The sequence below is a fragment of the Sarcophilus harrisii genome, chromosome 3 (assembly GCF_902635505.1).
Source record: "Sarcophilus harrisii chromosome 3, mSarHar1.11, whole genome shotgun sequence".
Classification (NCBI taxonomy): Eukaryota; Metazoa; Chordata; class Mammalia; order Dasyuromorphia; family Dasyuridae; genus Sarcophilus; species Sarcophilus harrisii.
Window position 1 is genome coordinate 605,353,861 of NC_045428.1, and position 24,605 is coordinate 605,378,465.

General features: G+C 43.0%; 2 protein-coding genes across 5 annotated transcripts in view; both read right to left on the reverse strand.

Annotated features, from left to right (window-relative positions):
• LOC100914984 (zinc finger protein 454-like) overlaps nucleotides 1-24,605 on the reverse strand; it is a 388,067-nt gene that overhangs the window by 134,310 nt on the left and 229,152 nt on the right. The window lies entirely within an intron of this gene.
• Nucleotides 1,659-23,414, reverse strand: LOC111720176 (zinc finger protein 493-like). 3 transcript variants are annotated; one of them, XM_031963951.1, is made up of 4 exons: nucleotides 23,053-23,174; nucleotides 21,858-21,998; nucleotides 18,446-18,572; nucleotides 1,659-1,708 (listed from the first exon to the last, which is right to left on the reverse strand). In XM_031963951.1, the coding sequence occupies exons 2-4, from the start codon at nucleotides 21,990-21,992 to the stop codon at nucleotides 1,674-1,676; spliced, it is 297 nt and encodes a 98-aa protein (XP_031819811.1). In that variant the 5' UTR covers nucleotides 21,993-21,998; nucleotides 23,053-23,174; the 3' UTR covers nucleotides 1,659-1,673. The 3 variants fall into 3 exon arrangements, with proteins under 3 accessions (XP_031819811.1, XP_031819809.1, XP_031819810.1); XM_031963949.1 differs by lacking the exon at nucleotides 1,659-1,708 and adding an exon at nucleotides 9,686-13,450 and having other exon boundaries at nucleotides 23,053-23,414; XM_031963950.1 differs by lacking the exons at nucleotides 1,659-1,708; nucleotides 23,053-23,174 and adding exons at nucleotides 9,686-13,450; nucleotides 22,743-22,813.

A 24,605-nucleotide genomic window follows, 5' to 3' on the forward strand; every position in this document is an offset into this window, starting at 1 on the left:
CTGGGAATTCCGAGCCTCTTCCGGGCTTTCCGAGGACCCGCAGGGATTTCAGGCAGGGACGGCTTCTCGCCCTGGGAACAGTCAGCCCAGAGGCCAGTGGGGCTGCCCAGGGCTGGGGGAGGGGCCCCGCTTCTGAAGCGCTTTTCCGCAGGAAGCCCAGAGCTGTCACGGGAGCCCCGGGGATTTCCCGAGTGGGGGCGCCATGGGGAGGGCTCAAGGCCTGTGGGGATCAGTTCCCCGGAGCGGAGATTTTTTGTTGTTTCTTTCTTTTCAAAGCCCATGCAGCCCCTCAAGTCTTTCCAGGTACTTTCCTGGAGAGGTCCCAGGAGGGGAGGAGGGGAGGGGGTTGAAGTAATGGGTTTCTAATGGGTTAGGAAAAGAACTCAGGATCCCCCCAGAAGGAGCTGGGATCTAAAGGCTGTCACCGTGCTTGAGAAAACTCCCATTGAAATGGCCTGGACCGTGGTTATAAAGGAAATTTAGTCTTTTAGGACACGGACACTAAGGGTAGCAAGATCACTTGAAAACCCCGATTAAGGCTCCATGGGTTATAATTTCCTCTAAACCAGCCTCCCACAGGAAAAGGGTGAAGGATTCCCAATTCGGAGTCACCAAGTGGTTCATAAAACCCTGAGAAATGACAATCTAAGCAGACTAAACCACTGCAGAAAGCAGGTGTCTGAGATTCATTTTCTTGAAGTCTCCTTAATGCGCAGTTATTTGAACTGGTCTTAAATGTGGGAACAGGGAGCTCTCCTCCAGGCCCTCAAGTACTGTCACCCATCCCATCATATTCCAGGGAAGTCTCTAAAGTTTTCCACTTCATCCATGTTGAGGGTAGGAGACAATTCAGGCTTGGACAATTACGCAAAGAAGGGCAGAAGATACAAAGGGATTTTTTTTTAAAGAAAGGATCACATCATTTCCATGTACAACAATATCTGCACCTCCTCCACCCCACCCTCCTCTCCCACATCTGGACTGATGTTACAAGAAACCTTCTGTCACACAGGATTATACAATATCTGAAATGATTATTTTTTATTAAGGTTATATATACATGTAAAGATAATTTTTTTATAAGTACTCAGTCCAAATCTTTATGCTGGAGTCAGTCAGACCCCAGCCATACAGAGCCAGGAGGAGTTTGGCTCCTGGAAAGATGTCACCTTCAAACTCGGGCACTGGGTGGGTCCCATCATCCCCAGAGTTGTTCACAACCCCAGGGGTACAGCCAGAGGCAGGGAGGCAGACAGGCAGGATGGCAGGGAATGAGGGAGGGGGCTGAAGGTCTCTGTTAGGATCCTTACAAAGTGTTAACTCACTGGAATTGATAGAAACAATGCTTAAGTTTACACCTTTGAGAGTTCACATATTGGCTCACCCATTGGAGTTCACAAGTCCAGGAGATTCACGAGTTCCCTGAGTTGTAAAAGTCTCCACTGTAGAACACAAGCAGTTACTAAATTGGCTTTTTCTGTTTCTCATTTTTCAAAAAAAGGAGGGTTACACCTCCCACAATCCCATTCTCAGAGGAGGAGTCAACCTTTGGGTTCACACCTTTAAGAGATCATATATAAGAAGGCTCTTGAAGCCTCTGTGAGGAGTCAGTGGAGTCAGTTCCAGAGATTGACAGAGCCCCAATTCGGTTGAGAAGGTTCAGAACTGGAGATTCAGAGGGAGCTGGAGGCTGAAGCTGAAGCTAAAGCTAGAAGAGACAAAGATAGGCCTCTGAGAAAACTAACCAGGCTATTTTAGAAGAGGATCTGAACTTTTATCAGCTGGCTGCATTTGACCTGATTATTGATATGAACTGAAACTAAGACTGCCTCCGGAACCTCCCCAAGAAACCTGCTCCCAGAGAATGATCATATTTTAGAAAAAAGAACACCACAGGTCTCAAACATAATCTGTCACCCTTTCTTTCCTTTAGGGCCAGGGGGCTTCTGTGAGCAGCACAGCGGGCTCTTTGGTGGTGTCATGGAATACAATATAGAAAGCATGGCCCCGGCTCTCCAAGCCCCTTCAGTTGGTGTTCACTGGAGTATTTTGGGGTCAGAATTCCTCCCCGGCTCTCAGCCTAATCCCCCACTGAAACTTCTTCCCAGCCCTCACCCACTATCGCACCCTGATGTCCAGGGTGCCAACAACGGAAGCAGACGTGACCGGGGGCACTGCCTCTTGCACATGCTGACTCTGCCCATTCTGAAGTCAGGGTCAGCAGTTGGAGAGCAACATCCTCACCCATGGGGAGCCTGGAAGGGCCAAGTTGAAACCCTGCAGGTAGAAGTGGAAGGCACCTCCAGGGAGGGAGAGGCAAGGGAAAACCTGAAGTATGGGCTCTGGGCTCTCTGAGGACCTGGAGGGGCACTTTGGAGAAGGAAAGCCTGGCATGTGGGAAAGGCTACAGGAAACCTCTGCTGCTGCCTCCTGAGGGACTGTCAGTCCTCTCTCATAAGGATCCCTCTCATGCCTTTGGTGGGACCGTTTCTTTCTCAGTCACCTGTTCCTCAGGAGTTAAGCTGGGCCCCCAAGCGCTCCATCCCCACAGGGGCCATTTCTGTTCTCTGCCAGGCTGCTTTTTGCTGTTTCCAGCCCTGAGTAGTTCTTAGTAAATACTGGCCTCCTAAGGGAGGGCTTCAGAGTAAGTGACCACGAGCTCACTCTCCCATCTTCCTTGGTCCTTCACATACCCAATTTCTTCAGTTGCCCAAGACCTTTCTTCCTCAGGTCTGCCATAATTGTAGATCTGGTCCTGGGATCTTAGTTCCAGAATATAGGGAGAGTGTGGAGGTAAAGGACACAGGGTTCTGCTGTGGATGGGAGCACATACTTAGAGGGGGAAGGGCACATTGAAGCCCCTGAGGCCCCCCTCCCCATTTCAGAGAGAAGGTGAGGGAAATAGTTTTGTTCTTTGCCCAGAGTTACAGAGCTATGAACCCCACAAGAAAGGATGGGGCCACAAATATTGCCTGATGTAGTCCCTGTTCATTCAAAACTTTTTTTTCATTCTTTCAAAACTTTTCTGTTCCAGATTCTCTTCCTTAACACCTTCCTCAGCCTTCATTAAGAAAGCACATGCGAAGTTATGCAAAATATTTCCATAAAAATTGTGTTGTGAAGAAAAACATAAATTGTCCACCCTGATTAAAAAAAAAAAAAAAACTTGAGGAAAAATAAAGTTAAAAAAAGAGAAAGCAACCTTCTTTTTCTCCTTTTTGGTCTGATTTTTCTTGTGCAGCATGATGGATGTGGAGATATGTTTGGAAAAATTGCACATTTCACCTGTGTTGGACTGCTTGCTATCTGCAGGAGGGGGCATGTTTGGAGGGATGGAGAAAGCTCTGGAGCATGGGGTTTTGTAGAGGTGAATGCTGAAAGCTATGTAAAAACCTATTGTTTAAAAAAAAAAAACATATACCCACTTTGACCATAAAAAAAGAGGGGGGGGGGAGTGATTCAGACATAATCAGTTTCTTCTCTTGATAAGGATAAGATTTTTCATCATAAGACATTCAGAGTAGTCATGGATCATTGTACTGCTGAGAAAAGCAAAGTCATTTAAAACTGATCAACCCAGAACATTGCTATTACTTTGAATATAAAATATTTAACTTTGCTTGAGTTCATGGAGGATTTTCCAGGTTTTTTTCTGAGAACACATTCAATGACAATCATACATCCTAATTTCTCAGCCACTCACCAATTGATGGGCATTCTTTCTATTTGCATTTTTTTGCATTGAGAATATAGGTACTACAAATATTTTTGTACATATAGGTCCTTTCATTTTTTGCCCAGTATCTTTATTTTTTAATAGCTTTTTATTTACAAATATATGCATAGGTAACTTTTCAGCATTGACAGTTGCAAATCCTTTTGTTCCAACTTTTTCCCTCCTTTTCCCCACCCCTTCCCCCAGATGGCAGGTTGACCATGTTAAATACGTGTTAAATATGTTAAAGTATAAGTTAAATACAATATATGTATACATGTCCAGTTATTTTGCTGTAGAAAAAGAGTCGGACTTTGAAATAGTGTACAATTAGCCTGTGAAGGGAATCAAAAATGCAGGCGGACAAAAATAGAGGGATTGGAAATTCTATGTAGTGGTTCATAGTCATCTCCCAGAGTTCTTTCGCTGGTGTAGCTGGTTCAGTTCATTACTGCTCTATTGGAACTGATTTGGGTCATCTCATTGTTGAAGATGGCCACATCCATCAGGATTGATCATCATATAGTATTGTTGTTGGAATATATAATGATCTTGGTCCTACTTCTGGTCACTCAGCATCCTTTCATTTTTTAAAAATCTCTTTTGGGTATTCATGTTTAGTAATGGCAACCTTAGGTTAAAGAATATGCATGAATTTATGGCCTTGGGGTATGCCATATCTTTTGATCACTTAACAATTAGGGAATGGCTCTTGTTTTTTATAAATTTGAATCTATTCCCTCTATGTTTGAGAAATAAGGCCTTACCTCAATTCAAATATATGTAGAGAATTGACTCAAATTTATAGGAATTCAAGCCATTCTTCAACTAATAAATGGTCAAAGGATATGAACAGACAATTTTCAGATGAAGTAATTGAAATGATTTCTAGTTATATGAAAACATGTTTTAAATCCCTATTGACCAGAGAAATGCAAATTAAGACAACTCTGAGATACCACAATACACCTCTAAATTGGCTAAGATGACAGGAAATGATAATGATGAATGTTGAAGGAGAAATGGGAAATGGGGAAACTATTACATTGGTGGAGTAGTGAAGTGATTCAACCATTCTAGAGAGCCATTTGGAAGTTGTCCAAAGAGATATCAAACTGTATCTCTACTAGGCCTGTATCCCAAAGAGATCATAAAGAAGGGAAAGAGACCCATATGTGCAAAAATGTCTTTGGCAGCCCTTTGGGTCATGGCAAGAAAGTGGAAACTGAATGGATGCCCATCGGTTGGAAAATGGCTGAATTAGTTATGGCTTATGAATGTTATAGAATATTATTGTTCTTTTAGAAATAATGAGTAGTATTGTGTATCTAATTTATATTTTAATATATTTAACATCTACTGGTCATCCTGCCATCTAGGGGAGGGGGTGGGGGGGTAAGAGGTGAAAAATTGGAACAAGAGGTTTGGCAATTGTTAATGCTGTAAAGTTACCCATGCATATATCCTGTAAATAAAAGGCTATTAAAAAAAAATAGAAATAATGAGTAGGCTGATTTCAGAGAAGCCTGGAGAGATTTACATGAACTGATGCTAAGCAAAGTAAATAGAAGCAAAAGATCATTGTACATGACAACAACCAGATTATGTTGCAATCTAGTTTGGTGGAAGTGGCTCTTTTTTAACAGTGAGGTGATTCAAGCTGGTTCCAATAGTCTTGTGATAAAGAGAGCTATCTGTACCCAGGGAGAGAATGGGGACTAAGTGTGGATCACAATATAGTATTTTCACTCTTTTTGTTGTTGTTTGCTTTTTCATTTTTCCCTTTTTGATCTAATTTTCCTTGTGCAACATAATTGTGGAAATACATATAGAAGAATTGCACATGTTTAACATATGGTGAATTCCTTGCCATCTAGAGGTAGGGCTGGAGAAGAGGGGGAAAAAAAATTGGAATACAAGGTTCTGCAAGGGTGAATGTTGAAAATTATCTATGTATATGTTTTGAAAATTAAAAGCCTTAATTTTAAAAAAGGAGAGAAATAAGGCCTTAATCAATTTGCTTAAAATTTTTTTTTTTACAATTACTATTGCTCACTGTATCTTTTCTTCTTTATTCTATTCTCTATTTCCTTTCAAGCTGCAAGTCCTCAAAAGTATTGTTACTGACTATTCCTCCTTCCAATATGCCCTCTCTTTTATCACCTTTCCCTCTTATTTTCCTGCAGGATAGATTCCTATTCATATTGAGTGTGTGTGTGTGTGTGTGTGTTTTTCTTTGCCAGCCAATTCTGATAACAGCAAGTTTCACTCACTCACTCACTCATGTACCCCTCTTTCCCTCTAATGAAAAACTTTCTTCCCCCTTTTTCAATGGCAGATAATTTACACTGTTCTACTTCTCCCTTTCCCCAGTACATTCTTTTCTCCTCCCTTCATTTGATCTTTTTATTAAATAGCATTCCTTCATATTCAACCTGCATCTGGTGCATCTCTATTTCTTCAAACTGCCATAATGAGAAAGTTCTAATAACTTACAAGACTCATCCTCCCATGTAGGAATTCAAAAAGATAAATCTTATTAAATACCTTCTGTTGTCACTTTTCTGATTACCTCCTTAGGTTTCACTTAAGTCCTATATTTGAAAATCAACTTTTCCACTCAGCTCTGGTCTTTTCATCAGGAATGTTTGAAAATCCTCTATTTCACTGAATATATACCTTTTCCTATTAAGGATTATATAATATATGTTATATTATATTATAAGGATTATATATGTGCTGGAAAGGTGATTCTTGGTTGTGATCCTAGCTCCATTGCTCTCCTAAATACCATATTCCAAGCCCTTCAATCATTTAATGTAGAAGCGCTAAATCGTGTGTTATTCTGACCATGACCCCACTCTACTTGAATTGCTTCTTTCTAAATACTTGCAGTATTTTCTCTTTGCCCTGAGAATTCCAGAATTTGTCAATAACATTCCTAGGAGTTTTCACTTTTTGATCTCTTTCAGGTGATCAGTGAACTTTTTTCAATTTCTATTTTACCTTCTGGTTCGAGAATAGCAGGACAGTTTTCCTTGATGACTTGAAAGATGACGTTCAGGCACCCAACACTTTTGCAGTGTTTATAGACCATCATCAACCACTACAGAAGCCACTAGCCATTTACCATTGGTTGTCCTCAGTCCCTCTTTAGCCATTTCCCAACTGATGGGTATCCCTGCGATTTACAGTCCTTTCTTACAAAAAAAGAACTACTATAAATATTTTGACAACATAAAAGTTCTTTTCCTTTTTCTTCTTCATCTTGAGAACAGGATCTAAAATTCTCAGGGATGGATCAAGTGGTACCACAGTTCTACAACTTAGCACAATTTCAGGTTGTTCTCTAAAATGACTGGATCAGTTTACAATTCTAGCAATAGTGAGTTAGTATTCCAAAAACGATCTCTTAAGGTTGTTTTAATTTGCAATTCTCTATAATGTTCCAAGGATTTAAGCATTGTTGTCAGATGACTATAAATTAGTTGGATTTTTTCCATTGGAAAACACCCTATTTCTATCCTTTAATCATTTATCAACTGAGGTATGACTTGTATTGTTATATATTTAACAAAGTTCTATATATATTCAAGATGACATCTTTATCTGAAAAACTCTACAAAATGGTTTCTCAACTCTCTACTTTCTTCCTTTTAAACTTGAATGTTTTTTTTTTGTTGTTGTTGTTGTTGTTTTTTGCTGAGGCAATTAGGGTTAAACGACTTGGTCAGAGTCACACAGGTAGGAAATATTAAGTCTAAGACTCAAGTCCTCCTGACTTCAGCATCACTTAGATGCCCCTTGAATTTATTTTTTTTATAAAAAATTTTAAAACTTAGACTGAAATTATCCATTTGATATCTCACCATATCACTTGTTTATTCATAGATTCTTTACCTATCCATAAATGGCAAAGGAAATGTGTTCTATGTACAATTTCTCATGATGTCTAATTTTACATTTTGATCATGTATCAATTTTGACCTTGTCATAAATCCATGGTGTAACAGGGGTCCTCAAACTTTTTAAATAGGGGTCCAGTTCACTGTCCCTCAGACTGTTGGAGGGCCGGACTATAGTAAAACCAAAAACTTTGTTTTGAGGGCCTTTAAACAAACTTCATAGCCCTAGGTGAGGGGGATAAACATCCTCAGCTGCCGCATCTGACCTGCAGGACGTAGTTTGAGGTCCTCTGGTGTAAGATATTGGTCAGTTTCTGCTAGACTTTTCCATCTTTGTTCATACTTTTTATCCATCTTCCTTCCACTAGCAGTAAGACTGTCTGCTCATTCTCCTCCTCCAAGGAAAAGCACAGCCACATAAACCTATTTCTAAGACTTTTCAATGAATCCTCAGAGAGAAAATAGGGATGATCTCTGGTTGAAAACCTTCCTACACTGAATGCCCAGGAATATGCTGTTCAATGTGATCTTGCCAATAGAGAAAAATTCCCATTTGAGTGTCTTTCCTTATCCATGACAATGATCAGATTTTTCTCTTATATGAACTCTGAGGTGGGAAATAAGAGATTGGTGCAGGAAGGTATTACCACGTTGGTCATGTGCATAAGGTCTCCCTCAAGTGGGGATCCTCTTCTCTTAAATAGGCTCTAAATAATGAGATTTAGATTTGGGGTACCCAAATGAAATTAGAGTTTCTGGTGGTCAGGGTATTAAATAAGGTCTAAATGAGGTCTAGTGGTGGTGCAAGGGTAGGGAGTTCTGGGATTCCCTTCTGCCAGCACAAGAGTCCTTTGTAAAGGAATTTACAGACCTGAAAAACATAGATTGATAAAAGAGGTTTATTATGGAGATTGGAAGTAAGGTTAAAGTCTAGTTAAGGAAATAGGTGAAGATAAAGAGAGGGCACTGGAAACATTATTCCAGTGGGCAGAGAGTCCTTGGAGTGCCAGGCATGATGCTGGCATATTTGGACCTTCTGCAAAGAGAGGGTTTTAGTTTGGCTCTTTTATAATAGGAGGGTTTGGCTAGAAGATGAAGAGGGCTTGTGGATGAAGTCCCAGGTTGGCTCCTTGCTGGGTTTCAACTAGCGTTAGAATTTCAATTGAATTCAATGGGTTTCGGGACAGAGCCAACCCCACCCAGATAACAAAGACAAAACTGTGGTGCTTGCGGTGGAATCCCTTCACTGAGGCAGAGCTGAAGAAGGTTTTCTCTTTTAAGGATTTTTCAGAGTTTGGGGGTTCTCTCTTCAAGAATGATAACTCAAAACTGTGCTATATTCAGCACACTCATGAGGTTTGGCTCCAGTATGCATTGTCTAATATTTAGAAAGATTCCAGCTCAGAATGAAATCATTTCACATCGAGTACATTGAAAACACTTCTCTCCAGTGTGGCTACTGTGATGTTGAGCAGGCCTATTTGTCTGAAAGCTTTTCCTCATTGAATAAATTTATAAGTTTTCTCTCCAGTGTGGATTGTCTCATATACAGCTAGATGGGAACTCTTTGTGGAATCATTTCACATTTATTATTATCATGCTGCTTCTCCTTAGTGAGGATTCCCTGATGTTTACCAATCTTAGATTTGTAGCTGAATGGCTTTGCACATTAATTTCATTTATAAGATTTCTCTCCAGGGTGGATTCTCTGATGTGCAGCTGTTAGAATCCTTACAAAGTAATAAGTCAGTTGTCTAATTTAGCATGGTACTTAGCAAATTCTCTAGCTCACTAATGTATTTAAGTACTCATTGGAGTTCACACTTTTGGGAGATTCACAAGTCAGTATTCAGTATGAGATTCACAAGTCAGAAACCCACAATCCCACTCTCTCAGAGGAGTCAACCTTTGCATTCACACCTCTAAAAGAGCATAAAAAGGAGCTGAGTTAGCGAAGTGAGTTCAGTTCAGAAGAAGCCCACCTGTGGAGGCGGAACCAGATTCATTCACTTCATCTCACACCACCTTGGTGGCTGGTCTCCTGCATTTCCCCCACTGAGACCAAGGCTGGTCTGAAAGACTCTCCAGAAACCTGCCCAGCCCCAGGCAAGGAGACAAGACTCGGAAGGAGAAAATAAACGATTGGATTTTATCAGTTGGCTGTATTTTGAGTGATTATTACTTGGAACTGAAACTAAGGCTGCCTCCAGAAAACCTCCCCAAGAAACCTGCTCCCAGAGAGAAACATTATATTTTAAAGAAGAGAGCACCACATGCAGCTAGAAAGGACCTTTGCAGAAAATCCTTTCCTCACTGACTACATTCAAAACGTTTCTCTCCAGTGTGGGTTCTTTGATGTTCGATAAGGTTTCACTTCTGGCAAAAGCCTTTCCACACTGAATACTTTCAAAAGGTTTCTTTCCATTGTGAGTTCTCTGGTGCCTAGCAAGACAGGCTCTGAGTGTAAGAGCCTTTCCATATTGATTACATCCAAAAGATTTCATTCCAGTGTGGATTCTCTGATGTGTAGCAATCAAGGACTTGTTTGTAAAAGCCTTTTCATATTGACTACGTTTAAAATGTTTATCTCGAGGGTGTATTTTCTGATGTCTACTAAGAGCTCTCTTGCATGTGAAAGCATTTCCACATCAATTACATTTATAAGAGTTTTCTCCTATGTGGAAATCTTGGTGCAAAGCAAGACTGGCTCTCTTTATGAAAGTCTTTCCACATTATTTACATTCAAAAGGTGTCTCTCCAGTGTGGATTTTCTGATGTTTGCTAAGACCTCCCTTGGATGTGAAATCCTTTCCACAATGATTACAATTAAAAGACTTTTCTCCAGTGTGGATTCTCTGATGTTCTGTAAGCTTGTAATGTCTTATGAAAGCCTTTCCACATTGATTACATTCAAAAGGTTTCTCTCCAGTATGGATTTTCTGATGTCTACTAAGACCTCCCTTGCGGGTGAAAGCTTTTCCACACTGAGTACATTTATAAGGCTTTTCTTCTGTATGGATACTCTGGTGCAAAGCAAGACCGGCTCTCTTTATGAAAGCCTTTCCACATTGATTACATTCAAAAGGTTTCTTGCCAGTGTGGGTTCTCTGATGTGTAACAAGATGGGACCTGTTTGTAAAAGCCTTTCCACATTGATTACATTTAAAAGGTTTCTCTCCACTGTGGATTTTCTCATGTTTGTTAAGATCTCCCTTGAATGTGAAAGCCTTTCCACAATGATTACATTTAAAAGGCTTTTCTCCAGTATGGATTCTTTGATGAGTAAAAAGATTGGAGGAGAATTTGAAAGCCTTTCCACATTGATTACATTGAAAAGGTTTCTCTCCAGTGTGGATTTTCTGATGTTGGCTAAGACCTCCCTTGAATGTGAAAGCCTTTCCACATTGATTACATTTAAAAGACTTTTCTCCAGTGTGGATTCTTTGATGTGTAAAAAGACTGGAGTAGAATTTGAAAGCCTTTCCACACTGAATACATTTAAAAGGTTTCTCTTCAGTGTGGACTCTCCGATGTAAAGCAAGTCTTGAACTCTGTCTGAAAGACTTTCCACATTGATTACATTTAAAAGGTTTTTCTCCAGTGTGGATTCTTTGATGTGTAACCAGACTGCAGGAGAACTTGAAAGTCTTTCCACACTGATTACACTTAAAAGGTTTTTCTTCAGTGTGGACTCTCTGATGTAAAGCAACATCTGAACTCTGTCTGAAAGCCTTTCCACACTGATTACATTTAAAAGGTTTCTCTTCAGTATGGATTCTCTGATGTCTAGCAAGACTCGAGTTGCAGGTGAAAGCCTTTCCACATTGATTACATTTAAAAAGGTTCTCTCCTGTGTGCCTTCTCTGATGTAAAGCAAGATGAACACGCTGTCTGAAAGTCTTTCCACAATTATTACATTTAAAAGGTTTTTCTCCAGTGTGGATTCTCTGATGTTCTACAAGCCTGTAATCACTAATGAAAGCCTTTCCACACTGACTACATTTAAAAGGTTTTTCTCCAGTGTGCACTCTCTGATGTTCTGTAAGTTTGTCATTTCTCATGAAAGCCTTTCCACACTGGCTACATTTAAAAGGTTTCTCTCCAGTGTGGATTCTCTGATGTTTAGCAAGACTGTCACTTCGTGTGAAAGTTTTTCCACATTGATTACATGTAAAAGAGTTCTTTCTTGCATGCTTTCTCTGATGTAAAACAAGACTGGATCTCTGTGTGAAAACTTTTCCACACTGATTACATTTAAAAGGTTTCTCTCCAGTGTGCTTTCTCTGATGTAAAGCAAGATGAACATGCTGTCTGAAAGTCTTTCCACAATTATTACATTTAAAAGGTTTTTCTCCAGTGTGCACTCTCTTATGTTCTGCAAGTTTGTCATTTCTCATGAAAGCCTTTCCGCACTGGCTACATTTAAAAGGTTTCTCTCCAGTGTGGATTCTCTGATGTTTAGCAAGACTGTCACTGCATGTGAAAGTTTTTCCACATTGATTACATGTAAAAGAGTTCTTTCTTGCATGCTTTCTCTGATGTAAAACAAGACTGGATCTCTGTGTGAAAACTTTTCCACACCGATTACATTTAAAAGGTTTCTCTCCAGTGTGCTTTCTCTGATGTAAAGCAAGATTGTCATTGAGTGTGAAAGCCTTTCCACACTGATTACATTTAAAAAGTTTCTCTCCAGTGTGGATTCTCTGATGGGCAACAAGATTGTCATTGTGTGTGAAAGTCTTTCCACATTGATTACGTGCAAAAGGCTTCTCTCCAGTGTGGATTCTGTGATGTTCTGCAAGCCTGTAATTACTTATGAAAGCCTTTCCACACTGCTTACATTTAAAAGGTTTCTCTCCAATGTGGAGTCTCTTATGTCTAGCAAGGTGGGAGCTGGATATAAAAGTCTTTTCACAGTAAATACATTTAAAAGGTTTCTCTCCAGTGTGGATTCTCTGATGTGCAGCAAGTTGTGACCTCAATCTAAAAGTCTTTCTACACTGATTACATTCATAAGCCTTCTCTCCAATGTGGGTTTTCTTATGTTTTGCTAGACTAGAGATATCTGTACAATTTTCTCCACCTTGATTGCATATGGAAGGATTTCCACACTGAAGAGATGAATAAGGCTTCTCTCTAGTGTGGATTCTCTGATGCTCAATCAGGAATGATTGGTAATAGAAAACTATCCCACATTCAGCACATTCATGAGACACCTCTCCAGTATGAACCTTCTGAGAGCTAGCAAGAGCTGGATTCCAACCAAAAGCTTTCTCACACTGATCATATCCAGGTCTTTTCATTCCAGGATGGTAAGGAAGAGATGAGAGATAGGATGAGGTTGCTTCACATACATTGTGTTCATCAGGTTCTTTTCCAATATGCATTTGCTGATGAGTAAGGAGATTAGAGTTCTGACTGACAGCCTTCTCACTTTTATTGCTTATGGAAAGCATTTCTTCGGTATCACTTTTCTGATGACCACTGAGGTCTGAATTGCACTTACCAGCTATATCCCACTGATTACCTGGAACCAATGCCTCTACCTCTTCAGTGAAGCATTTCTTGTATTCACTACCTTGAAGATAATCACTTCCTGAGGTCATTTTCTTACAATGATTTAGGATAGAAGTCCATCGGAATCTCTTTCCAATTTCATACAATTCAGAATCACTCTTTGCATATCTATCTATTTTGAGAATAAAATCATGCAATTCCTTAAAAATGAAGTCACAGGGACCATCATCCATGAATCTTTGCAGGTCATGTTCTTTGACAAAGATTCCCAGCTTTTTACCCCTCTCATTTACTGAGAACCCAGTTTCTACATCTGAAAAAGACAAACATAAATACACAAAAAGACACACAGACATAAATAAACACAAATAGCAATATTATATAAGAGTCATTGCAGCTTGTCACTAAACTAAATATACAAAACTTCATAGGTGTCCTCAGTGCAAACAATGGCTTTTAATACCCCAAGTCATTTTTAAGAAGAGACAGACTGGAGGCAGCTAAGTATACAGAGCACCAGCCTAGAAATAAGAAAAACCTGAGTTTAGATCTGACCTCTGACAGTTAGCACTTCCCAGCTGTGTGACTCTGGGCACTTCACTTAATCCCAAATGCCTCAGGAAAAAAAATTAAAAAAAAAAAAAAAAGAGATTGATAATATGTGAGATGTGCATCTCGAAGTATTGGACCAATCAGAGAGTTATCCTCTCCCAAAGAAAAATACACATTCAGCAAAGGCAGGGGCCTAAGGCCAAGATGGCTACCAAATACTTAATGATAGTAGATTTGAGTCTTCTTTGTGCTGGAATAGTATTTGCTAATTTAGAGCGAAAACTGAGGCAACACACAATTGAAAATTGTAGAGGAGGTAAGTAAGGAGTAGACTGATTTCAAAGATTTGTTGGATAGTACCACATCTACTCATTTGGGAAAAAAGTAAACATCCAATTGACTTGATGAAAATGATGGGGAAATTCAGAAGGCATTAAATGAAAAATGAGAACTCTACAAGATTTACAAGAACTTTAGATCATCCATCTCTAGGAAGGCAGTGTTTAAACTCTCTGAAAAGTTTAAGCAAAGGTTACAGACATGTTGGATTTTTGGCCCAGTACATAAAGGCAGATAAAGTTCATTTTTATATTGAGTATAACAATTTGAAGCTCTTTTATAATGCCCTGAAGATTATTTATGGACCAAAGAGCTATCAAAGCTGCCTAGTACTGATGGAGCTACATTGATTAGTGATAAGGATGTGATAATGGAAGAGATGGGCTGAACTGTTTCATAAAGTTCTTAATACACCATCGTCAATGACTGCTGAAGCTATTACCCATTGATGTTAAGTCTTATTCCATTCTTCTTTAGTCATTCATGAATTGATGGCATCCCTAAAGTCTCTAGCTCTTTGTCACTCAAAAAGAGAGGTGCTATCAATCTTTCAAAAAGTATAAATTTGCTTTTTCCCCTAATTATCTTGGCAAACAGACCTTCTAGTGGTATTTTGGAGTCAAAGGGTATATAATTTTATACCTCTTTCATCATAACTCCAGATTGTTCTCCAAATTGAGTGGATCAATTCATAATTTCACCAACAAAATATAAAATACCGTTTATTACTTAACTCTGAACAGTCACTTCATTTTGCAAATGCCCTAATCTTACTCAATATTTTACATTGCCAGTCTCTCCTAATTCCCAGGGTGTCAGAGAATTTCTGGCCACTGACCTTTGCATTGTCAACTAATTCTACCCAGCTGCCTCCTCTGAGGCCTTTAGACATCTCTGGCTATAATTTCTTGAATCATAGTTTAATAACCGATAGTGTGCTCAAGAACAGTCATGTGCACAAGATCCCCTAACAAGAGAGAGGAATCTTAGGGACAATTCCAGTGGAATGGGATTTTTCTTCAAAGGGACAAAATTCTATCCCTTCTCCAGTGTTTAAAACCTTGTGCTTTTGACCATGTGCCAGGTCCAAATAAGTTTTATGCAAAGTTTATCTGTGGGTAGAAATGTTTGATATTCTGCCTCTAGAATCATGTTCCCCCAGCCCTCTTTTATCCTGGTTCTACCAGATTGGGCTAGGAAGACAAGGGGCAGATATGGTTGCTCATCCTTCATCAAAGAGTATGTTCAGTTCTAGCCTAGCCCAGAACACCACTTTCTGGCCAGGGGGGAGGTGAATGTCCAGTCCCCAATTCTCCCCTCTGCCACATACAGAGTGCCTCCTGGGCAGGCCCCTCTACTTCAGGGGGTCTGTATATACATTCTGTAAACATCTACCCTCCCTACCCCCAGTGTTGCATGCACATTATCCTACTTTACAGCCAAAGTGTAGCCCCTTATAGCCTCTCCAACTCCATTGAGTTGGACAGTGAATCCAGTGTTTGGTTCTTCTGTACAGTCAACTCTCAATTTTTTGCATTAATTTGAGGGGTAATGGTTATCTATAACTGTGGATAATTCCCATATAATTTTTTTTATTTAGTTTGGGAAGTTATAGTTTTTGCAATTGAATTATTTCCCAATTTTGTCTTGCTTGAGCACAAAAGTTATCTTTATACATATAGCACCTTTTTTATTTTTTCAAAGACTTCATCTATTATATCATTTTACCATCATGACAAGCCTGTGAGCTAAGCAGCATAGGCATTATTATCTCCATTTTAAAATTGAGAAAACTGATGCATAGAAGTTAGGTGATTGTTGAAAGCCACATAAACAGTAAATGGTCAGGACTGAAAACCGGTCCCCATCTTAGCCTAGAAAAGGCTGGAATTTAACTTTGCTGCAGATAAGCCTCAGAGAGGAGCATTTAAATCAATGTATTTATCGAGTACCTGTTGCTAGACAGTGGGAGGAATACAGAAGAGAAAGAAGATACTCCTTCTGAGGAGTTGTGGTTAATGGAGAGTTGATTGTATCTTTATCTCCTCTTCTATTTCTCTCTCCTACCCTTATTTTGTCTGAATCGATTCACCGGTCTCACTTATACAGAGGGAAATGTCATTAAAGATCATTATTTCTTTGGAAAAAAAAAAAAAAAGAACAGCTGTGTGCAAACTTAAAGTCTTTATTATACTTGCTCACATAATGCCCTGACCTGTTAACTCCCAAAGAGGGTCGGGAATTAAAAAATTCCCCAAAGGCACATGCTCGGTGATAGGCCAAATTACAGTCCAAACCAAGTTTTACACATAAAAAAAACTGAACCTCTTCTCCATGGCAGGGTAGTCAATAAATTCCTTAAGACAATAATATCTGAGGGAAACCAACAGAATGCTAAGGAGAATTTCTCCAATTGATGTCCATGTGGCTTGGTCATTTCCCTTCTTGGCTTCAGCCACTGCACTGACAGCCCTGGACGGGTACTGCCAGTTGCTCTTTGGAAGGCTTAGGGGGGCTGCGAAGAAGCCTACGGATTTTTCTAAGGTTACTGAGGTACAGCAGGGAAAAGATGAGGTGCTGGCTGTTTTTTTTGTAAAGTTTGTTGGAAGCCTATCATACTTACACACCTATTGACTCGGAGGATCCAAATAACTGCAAGGCAATTGTTGTGTTGCTCAATCAGCTGCAGATATTAGGAAGAAATTGCAAAAGCTAGAGGGTTTTGAGGGAAAGAATCTCTCGGAGTGAAATGAAATTGCAGAGAAGATTTTTAATAACTAGGAGGAACTCGAGCACCAACAAAATAAGAAAATGGCCAAAGCAGTTATAGCAGCCCTAGAAGAGACTGAAAGAGGTGTTTGGTAGAGAAAGGGCGGGAGCAATGGATGCCAAATAGATCAGGGCCCCCGAAAGGGAACAGCAGTCGCTAGGATCTGATCAATGTGCATACTGCAGAAAACATGGACATTGGACAAACAAATGCCAGAAAGGAGGGGAAGGGAACAAGTTCTGGCTGCTGCGCAAACCGGGCAAGGGATGCCCGGGCTCCCACATCACCTCACAGAACCCCCGGGAGCCAAGAGTCACTTTGAATGTGGGGGGGTCACGCTATTCATTTCTTAGTGGATACAGGAACTACAAAATCTGTTCTCCAAATCTCCTTGGGACCCTATCAAGGGACACTATCTATATACAGGGAGCTCCCTGAAAAATAAAGAAGGTCCCTTATATGACCTCACGTACAGTCGACTTGGACCAAGGGATGGTAAACCATTCTTTTCTCGTGATGGCAGACTGCCCTTACATCCTCTTTGGGAGGGATCTTTTACACAAACTGCACGCAACTAGGACTTTGATGATCCTCACGTTTCCTTTGCCCCACAACTGCTTGTTTCTTGCCCCCTTCTCGGAGGAATCCAGGCTCCTTGGTCCAGCACCTCAATTTCAAGCAGCCTTGAGTATACTTTTGCCTACTTTTAAATCCCTGATTCCCGGGGTCTGGGCTGAAGACTTCCCATTTGGGCATGCTGCTCACTACCCCCACGTGATAGTCCAACTCAAGGCGACTGTTGTTCCGGTACAGGTAAAACAATATTTTATCCCTCAGCAATTTTTGTTGGGGATTAAGCCTCACATTCATGGACTCTTTCTTACAAGCAGGAATACTTTGCTCTTGCCAGAGTGCATGGAATATTCCGCGCTTGCCAGTCAGGAAACCTGGATCGGGAGGTTTCCGTCCTGTTCAGGACCTTAGGGAGATGAATAAGGGGGTTGAGACCATACACCCAACTATACCTAATCCTTATACTCTCTTGTTCTCCCTGAGCCCTGCTCTGACCTGGTCTACAGTACTGGACCTTAAAGATGCGTTCTTCTCAATCCCCGTGGCACCCATTAGCCAACCTATTTTTGCCTTTAGTTGGGAGGATTTCACTACTCGGAACTCTCAGCAATTAACCTGGACCAGGCTCTCCCAGGGGTTTAAGAATTCCCCCACACTCTTTGGAGATGCACTGGAGAGCGATTTGTAGGATTTTGGAGCCACTAACCTTGGAGCTGTTCTGTTACAATATGTTGATGATCTGCTGCTGGCTGCCCCAGACAAAGATCAATGTTCCCTCCTTACACTCTTGGCAGAGAAAGGATATCGGGTTTGGGGGGAAAATGTGCAGCTCTGTTCCCAGGAAATCACATACTTGGGTTTTGTTCTCAAGGAAGGTCACTTGCCTGGCAGAGTAAATTATATAACTCATAAAATTGCAGCCAAGACCAAAATGGATGCAGACTTGGTGCCCTCAGATGACTGAGTGCTCAGTCCAACTTCTGAAATACAACACAGTGTGGATCACTTCTGTGCTGTTTCTGCTCATTTTGAACTGATGATGAACACCAACAAAAGAGAGAAAACGGTCCTTACCCAGGGACAGCAGGTTCTGGACACTCTCCAGCATGACCTCCTGGTACAACTCCTTCTGAGAAGGGTTCAAGAGGCCCCATTCTTCCTCAGTGAAGTCCACCAAAATATCCTTGATTGTCACCAACTCCTAAACGATCAAAAGTCACTTGATTTAGAGCTGAAAGAGCCTCCAGAATTCATCCAGTTCAACCCTCATCAACCTAGAAGAGGAAGCTGAAGCAGAGATGGAATTTGCCTAAAATTCATATAATCTTTAGGAGTGTCAGACCTAAGAGCCCAGTGGAATATTGAGAAAAGTATTTTTCATTTGAAATGAGATTCATGTTGGATAATGAAAGTTGGAAAAATGTATTACTATAAAATGCTTCTCCCAATGGATGTAGGGATAATAAATGAATTCTATAGAACCTGTAGAGATGAAAGAGAGATGATGTGACATCCCTCCTCACAAGAAGGGTCTTAAATGATTATATATATAAAAAAAAATCTATGAAAATTTTGTGAGAACATAAATACTATGTAATCTGAGGAAGAAACCATTAACAGTGATCACTGAGGAGAGAACAAAGAATCTAGCAATTTCCTGATTCTAAAATGAAATCTAAACTAGATGGAAGCAGGAAAGGAATTTTAAAGGGAATCTGGCCTCAACTAGCTGGCATGAGACTCTTCCAAGACAAGTGATGAAGCTTTATCTCTTCTCATAAAGAGCTGGTTAATGGAATATGTTCTGTGAGAGATAATTAATCGGGACACTACCTGTCTCCTAGAAAGCCAGTGCTGTGACCTCTGATGCCACATTCTTGCCCTGATTCCTGCTTCACTCAGCCCCCTAGAGCCCATCCAGAGGTCAGGCTACCCTGACTGAGGAGACCTTAGAATCTGCCCAATCCTTATTCTGGGACTGCCTCCTGCTTAGTATTCTTTGCCAACCAATGCCAGTCTCTTTCCTTCTTTAACTCTGAGAAGTACAATCATGTCCCTCAAATTCTACGACCCAGACGTTTAGACATCTAGTAGTAAGTGAATTTTGGAAAAAGCATCACTGACTTCATTTGATGCTACGCTGCTATTCTTTTATCAATGTATTAGATGTCCCCTTCAATGTCTCTTGTCCCCCAATCACTTTCACCAAACTCAGAGCACTCGCTTCCAGTCCTGTTACTGTCTAAGAAGGCACAAAGGACTTAGCAAATGTTGCCAAACTACTTGAGTAATCAAGCAGTTATTTTTTTTCCTGTTCTCTTGCTCTGACATAAATATCTGTGCAAAAGACTTCACACTTGAACTCTCAATTCACATTTTTTTCATTTGGTGAAGATGTAGTTTTCAAGGAAAGCAGAAAGATGGGAAATGAGCTTCAGTGCAAGTATCTCTGATGAAGGCCACATTTCCCAAAGACAGAGAGAGCTGAGTCAAAAGTGTAATAATAAAAGCCATTTCTCAATTGAAAAATAGTCAAAGCAAATGAACAGTTTTTAGATGATGAGATTAAAAATAATGTAGGAAAGAAATGCTCTAAATCACTTTTGATTAGGGAAATGCAAATAAAAACAACTCAGAAATACCAACTCACATCTACCAGATTAACTAATAAGAAAAAATATGCTCAATGCCATGTGGGAATACTGGAACACTAGTGCACTGATGAGGAAATGAGAAGTGATCTAAGCTTTCTGGAGACCAACTCAGAACTATGAACATAAGGGCAACCAAACTGTGCAAATCTTTAGATCTACCAATAGCACCTCTAGGTCTGTATTATTCCACAGAGATTACAAAAAGAGGGAAAGGGCTTCCATGTGCAAAAATATTTATACCACCTCTTTTCCTGGAGACAACATTGTGGAAACTGAGGGAATTCCCATCAACTGGGGAATGGCTGAACAAGCCGTGGTGTATGAATATAATGAAATAGTATTGTGCAATAAGAAATGGTGAACAGACAGATTTCAGAAAAAAAAAAAAAAAAAAAACAAACTGATGCAAACTCAAATCAGTAGAGCCAGGAAAAGATTGTGTACAGAATTAACAACAGAGTTCTATGATCCATGATGAAGGACTCTGCTCTTTTCAGGAGCACAAGGATCTAAGACAAATACAAAAGACTCAAGAAGGAAAAGGCTTCCCATACACTAAATAAAGAACTGAGGGACTCTGAAGGTGATTGAAGAATATATCTTTTGGTTACTTCATTCTTTTGTCTCCTCTTTTTATCTGTTTCATTTTTTACAATTCAGATTAATAGGGAAATATGTTTTAGATAATAGCAGGGATATAACTATATCAGGTTGCCTACTATTTTATGAAGGAGAGAAGGGGATGGAGAAAAATGTACAACTCCAAATCTTACATATCTGAATCCTACAACTGGTCATGTCATTAAATTGAAAATAATTTAAAACAAACAAGCAAATGTTCCTTTTTTTTTTTTTTTTTTTAAACCTGGGTCCTAACTTCTTTCTAACTCTCTGAGACCCAGACCAGGTAAGCAGGAGAGACTGTGTTGGTGACATCTGAGGAAATGTAACCCCCCATTCATGGAGTCTGTCACACCCTCCAGTGGATAAATAAACCACAGTTTACTCTCTGGCTGGACCCTGAGCTCCCTAACTATCCCTACCAAGGACCCTGACAATTCCCACAACAGGATCAATGAGATCAAAGGAAGGCAAAATAGTAAAAAAAAAAAAAAAAAGGTGAATGTTGAAAACTATGTTTGCATGTATTTCAAAAAATAAAAAGCTATTATTGTTTTTTAAAAATAAAACTTAGGTACATAAAAAAAAATCAATGAGATGATCTTTATGAGGCTCCTGGCACACGGCAGACACCACAACACCCGCCCCAGCTTCTCACCCCTGTTTCCTCTCGGCCCCAGGGACGTTGGGCTCCAGGCTTATGCTTCACCAGGACCCTCTGTCCCCTGTCCCTGGGCCTTTTCAATGGCTTCTCTCCTGTCTGCAATGGCCTCCTCCCTCACCTCCGGCTTCCTTCACATCAGCTAAATTCTCCCTTTCTGTAAGAAGCTTTTCCTGGTCCCCAAACTGCTGAACCTTCCTCTGAGAGTGGCTCCTGTCTACACTGTCCAGTGCAGGTGTGGACACAGCTCATGAGATGTTTCCTCCCCTGGGAGGCTCCTTGAGGGCAGGACCTGATTTTTTTTCCTTCCTTTACATCCTCAGTGGTTAGCCCAGAGCTTGGCCCAGAGGAGCTATTTTCGAAACATTTATTGACTTGGGCACCCGGCTGCACCTTGAACAGGAAGGAAATGGGCAGCGACAGGAGGGCGATTCCTGCCCTGCTGCCAGCCCTGCCAGGGCCCCCTCCCTGCAACAGGAGGAAGCTTCCTGGGCTCCCTTGGACTCCCCTGGGCCGAGGTTGCACAGCTCTGGGCAGGGACCCCACTCACCTGGGACAAGGGGCTCCGGCTGCCGGGGGCCATGTCTCTGGTTCCGGGCTTGGGTCCTCTGCCAGCCGGGCTGGGGAGGGAGAGGGAGCCCAGAGAGGGAGGCCGGGGTCTGAGGCTTCCCTTTCTAGGCTTCATGCTGACCTGCCCACAATGAGAGAGAGAGAGGAGGAGGAGGAGAAGTCTCAGCTCAGAGGAGGCAGAGATCTCGCCTGTGGGGGCAGGGAGACCCTCCCCCTACCCCCACCTCTGACACTAAGGTCTCCTGCACTGCGGGAGCCTCAGCCCCATGGGGTCAAGACCACAAGGCCTTCCCCTGAATCCCTGGAAGGCCAGTGTGACCTGGCCAAGCCCTCGGTCCCTGCCTGCCTCAGTTTCTCCATCTGTAACATGGGACCCCCAGCTGCCCAAGGTCCCGGAAATGAGGACAGAGGTCCCAGGACCCCCGGGAGGGAAATGGGTCAAGGCGAGGAGCAGGATGGGAGCCCCAGTCCCCCTCCCCCTCCTGCCAGGGAACCCCATGAACCCCCAGCCTTCCAGGCAAAGGCAAAGGACGGGACAAAGTTCACACTAAGAGCTGCTTGCAGAGAGCGCTCCCCCCGTCCCAGGCCCCGCCCCAGGGCTACAGAGAAGGGATCTCCCGGAGGGGAGGGGAGGGGAGGGCCTGTTCTCACCCCTTTCTGCACTGGAGGAAACTGAGGCAAACGGCGCAAAGCCACAGAACCCTCCCCCCTACCCCAAGTGTGCAAAGGGCCACTGGCGACTGCTGAGGAGACCCCGCAAAACGGGGAGCTCGGTGGGGGAGGGGTCAGTGGGTTCTTCAAGAAACACTCGGCAGTGCCCCTCCCCCCCATGACACAGGGAGGCATAAGCACGCCCCTCCCCCACCTCATTCCATGCAGGGGAAATCTCTCAGGGTTCAGGCCCCAGCGCAGCCGCACCCCCCCACACGCAGGCCCCCCCCCACGCGCGCGCAGCTCCATTACACGCCCCCTGCGCAGCTCCCGCACTCTGCACCCGCTCCCCCACCCTCGGAGCCTGAACAAGGGCTCTGGAGCTCCACAGGCCGCCACTAAAGCAGCCCGACCTGCTGCCGAAGGGGAGGAGCCTTCAGAGTGGAAGCAGAAGCCCCGGCCCCCGCCTCGGCGAGACGCCCTCCCCCCCCCCCCCCAGCGCGGAAGGAAAACCAGAAACAAACCTGGGACCGGGGAAGCGGCGCCTGCGCCCCGGGGGCCTCCCGGCATGCCCTGCGGCTAAGCGGCCCAGGGGCCGAGGCGGGAGTGACGTCACTAGGAGGCCTTTTTTGACGCAGTGAAGACTTTATCCCGGTTCCTTCTATTCCTGGCTCCGCCCCCGCTTCTTTCCCGCAGCTTCCCGAGCCTTTGGGGATGAGCTGGGGATGGAACGTGGGTCTGTACAGGAAAGAGACTCGGATGTGATGGGAAATTCCCGATGGAAAAGTGGCCGTGGAAGTTCTGCGTTAGCTCATTTGCATAATTACAAAGGAGGGCGCGGTCCCCCTTCTCCCGGGCGGGGCCCCTGGCCACCGGACCTGCGCCCTTCCCCCCATCCCCCCCTTCCGTGAGGGCCGGGAAGACCCGCCTCTGCTCATCCCCCCCGCAGCTGTTTCCTGCGTCCTTGGGGGGCAGGGGAGGCTCCCTCGGCTCCCCCGACAGGGCTCGGCCCCCCTGGAAACCTTCTTGCCCCGGAAGGGGTAAAACCCCCTTTTGTTTCAAGGGCTGCCTCAGGCGCCTCCTGTCGGAAGAGGGCCCGAGGGTGGAGATTTCTGGGGACCCAGTCTTCCCCTTCTTTCCAGGCCCATCCCGGTCCCCCCCTGGGCGGGTCCCGGCCCGCTGGGAACCGGCTCCGGGCCCTCCCACGCCCCGGGGGGCGTCCCAAAAAGGGTCCTTGGAACAATAGGTCCGGGCCATCTTAAACTGGGCCTCCTGGGCTTTGCTTGTCCCTGATCAGTAATGCCAGCTGATTCTTCACCTTTCCCCACAGCCCCAAAAGGCGTAACCACCCCCACAGATTAAACACACCACACACACACACACACACACCCCCCTTTGCCCTTCTGTCTCCCCGGGGGCTTCCTGCCCAAGCTTCCGGGCTGCTAAATTGAGCCTCTTCCGGGGCTTTCCGAGGACCCGGGATTTCAGGCAGGGACGGCTTCTCCCCTGGGAACAGTCAGCCCAGAGGCCAGTGGGGCTGCCCAGGGCTGGGGAGGGGCCCCCTTCTGGCCTTTTCCCGGAAGCCCAGGCTGTCACAGGAGCCCAGGATTTCCCAGTGGGGGGGCCCATGGGGGGCTCAAGGCCTGTGGGATCAGTTCCCAGCTGAGGGTTTTGTTTCTTTCTTTTTCAAAGCCATCAGCCCCTCAAGTCTTTCCTGGTACTTTCCTGGAAGGTCCCAGGAGGGGGGAGGAGGAGGTGGATAAGTACTTTCTGCCTCAAGCTTGGGTTGGGAAAGAACTCAGGATCCCCCAGAAGGGTGGGATCAAAGGCTGTCACTTGCTTGGAAAACTCCCCATTGAAATGGACTGGATCGTGGTTATAAAAAAATTTAGTCTTTTGGACCGGAACTAAGGGTAAAAGATCCTTAAAACCCATTAAGGCTCCATGGGTTATTTTCCCCTAAACCAGCCTCCTACGGAAAATGAAGGACCCAATTGGTCACCAAGTGGTTCATAAAACCCTGAGAAATGACAATCTAAACAGACTAAACCACTGCAGAAAGCAGGTGTCTGAGATT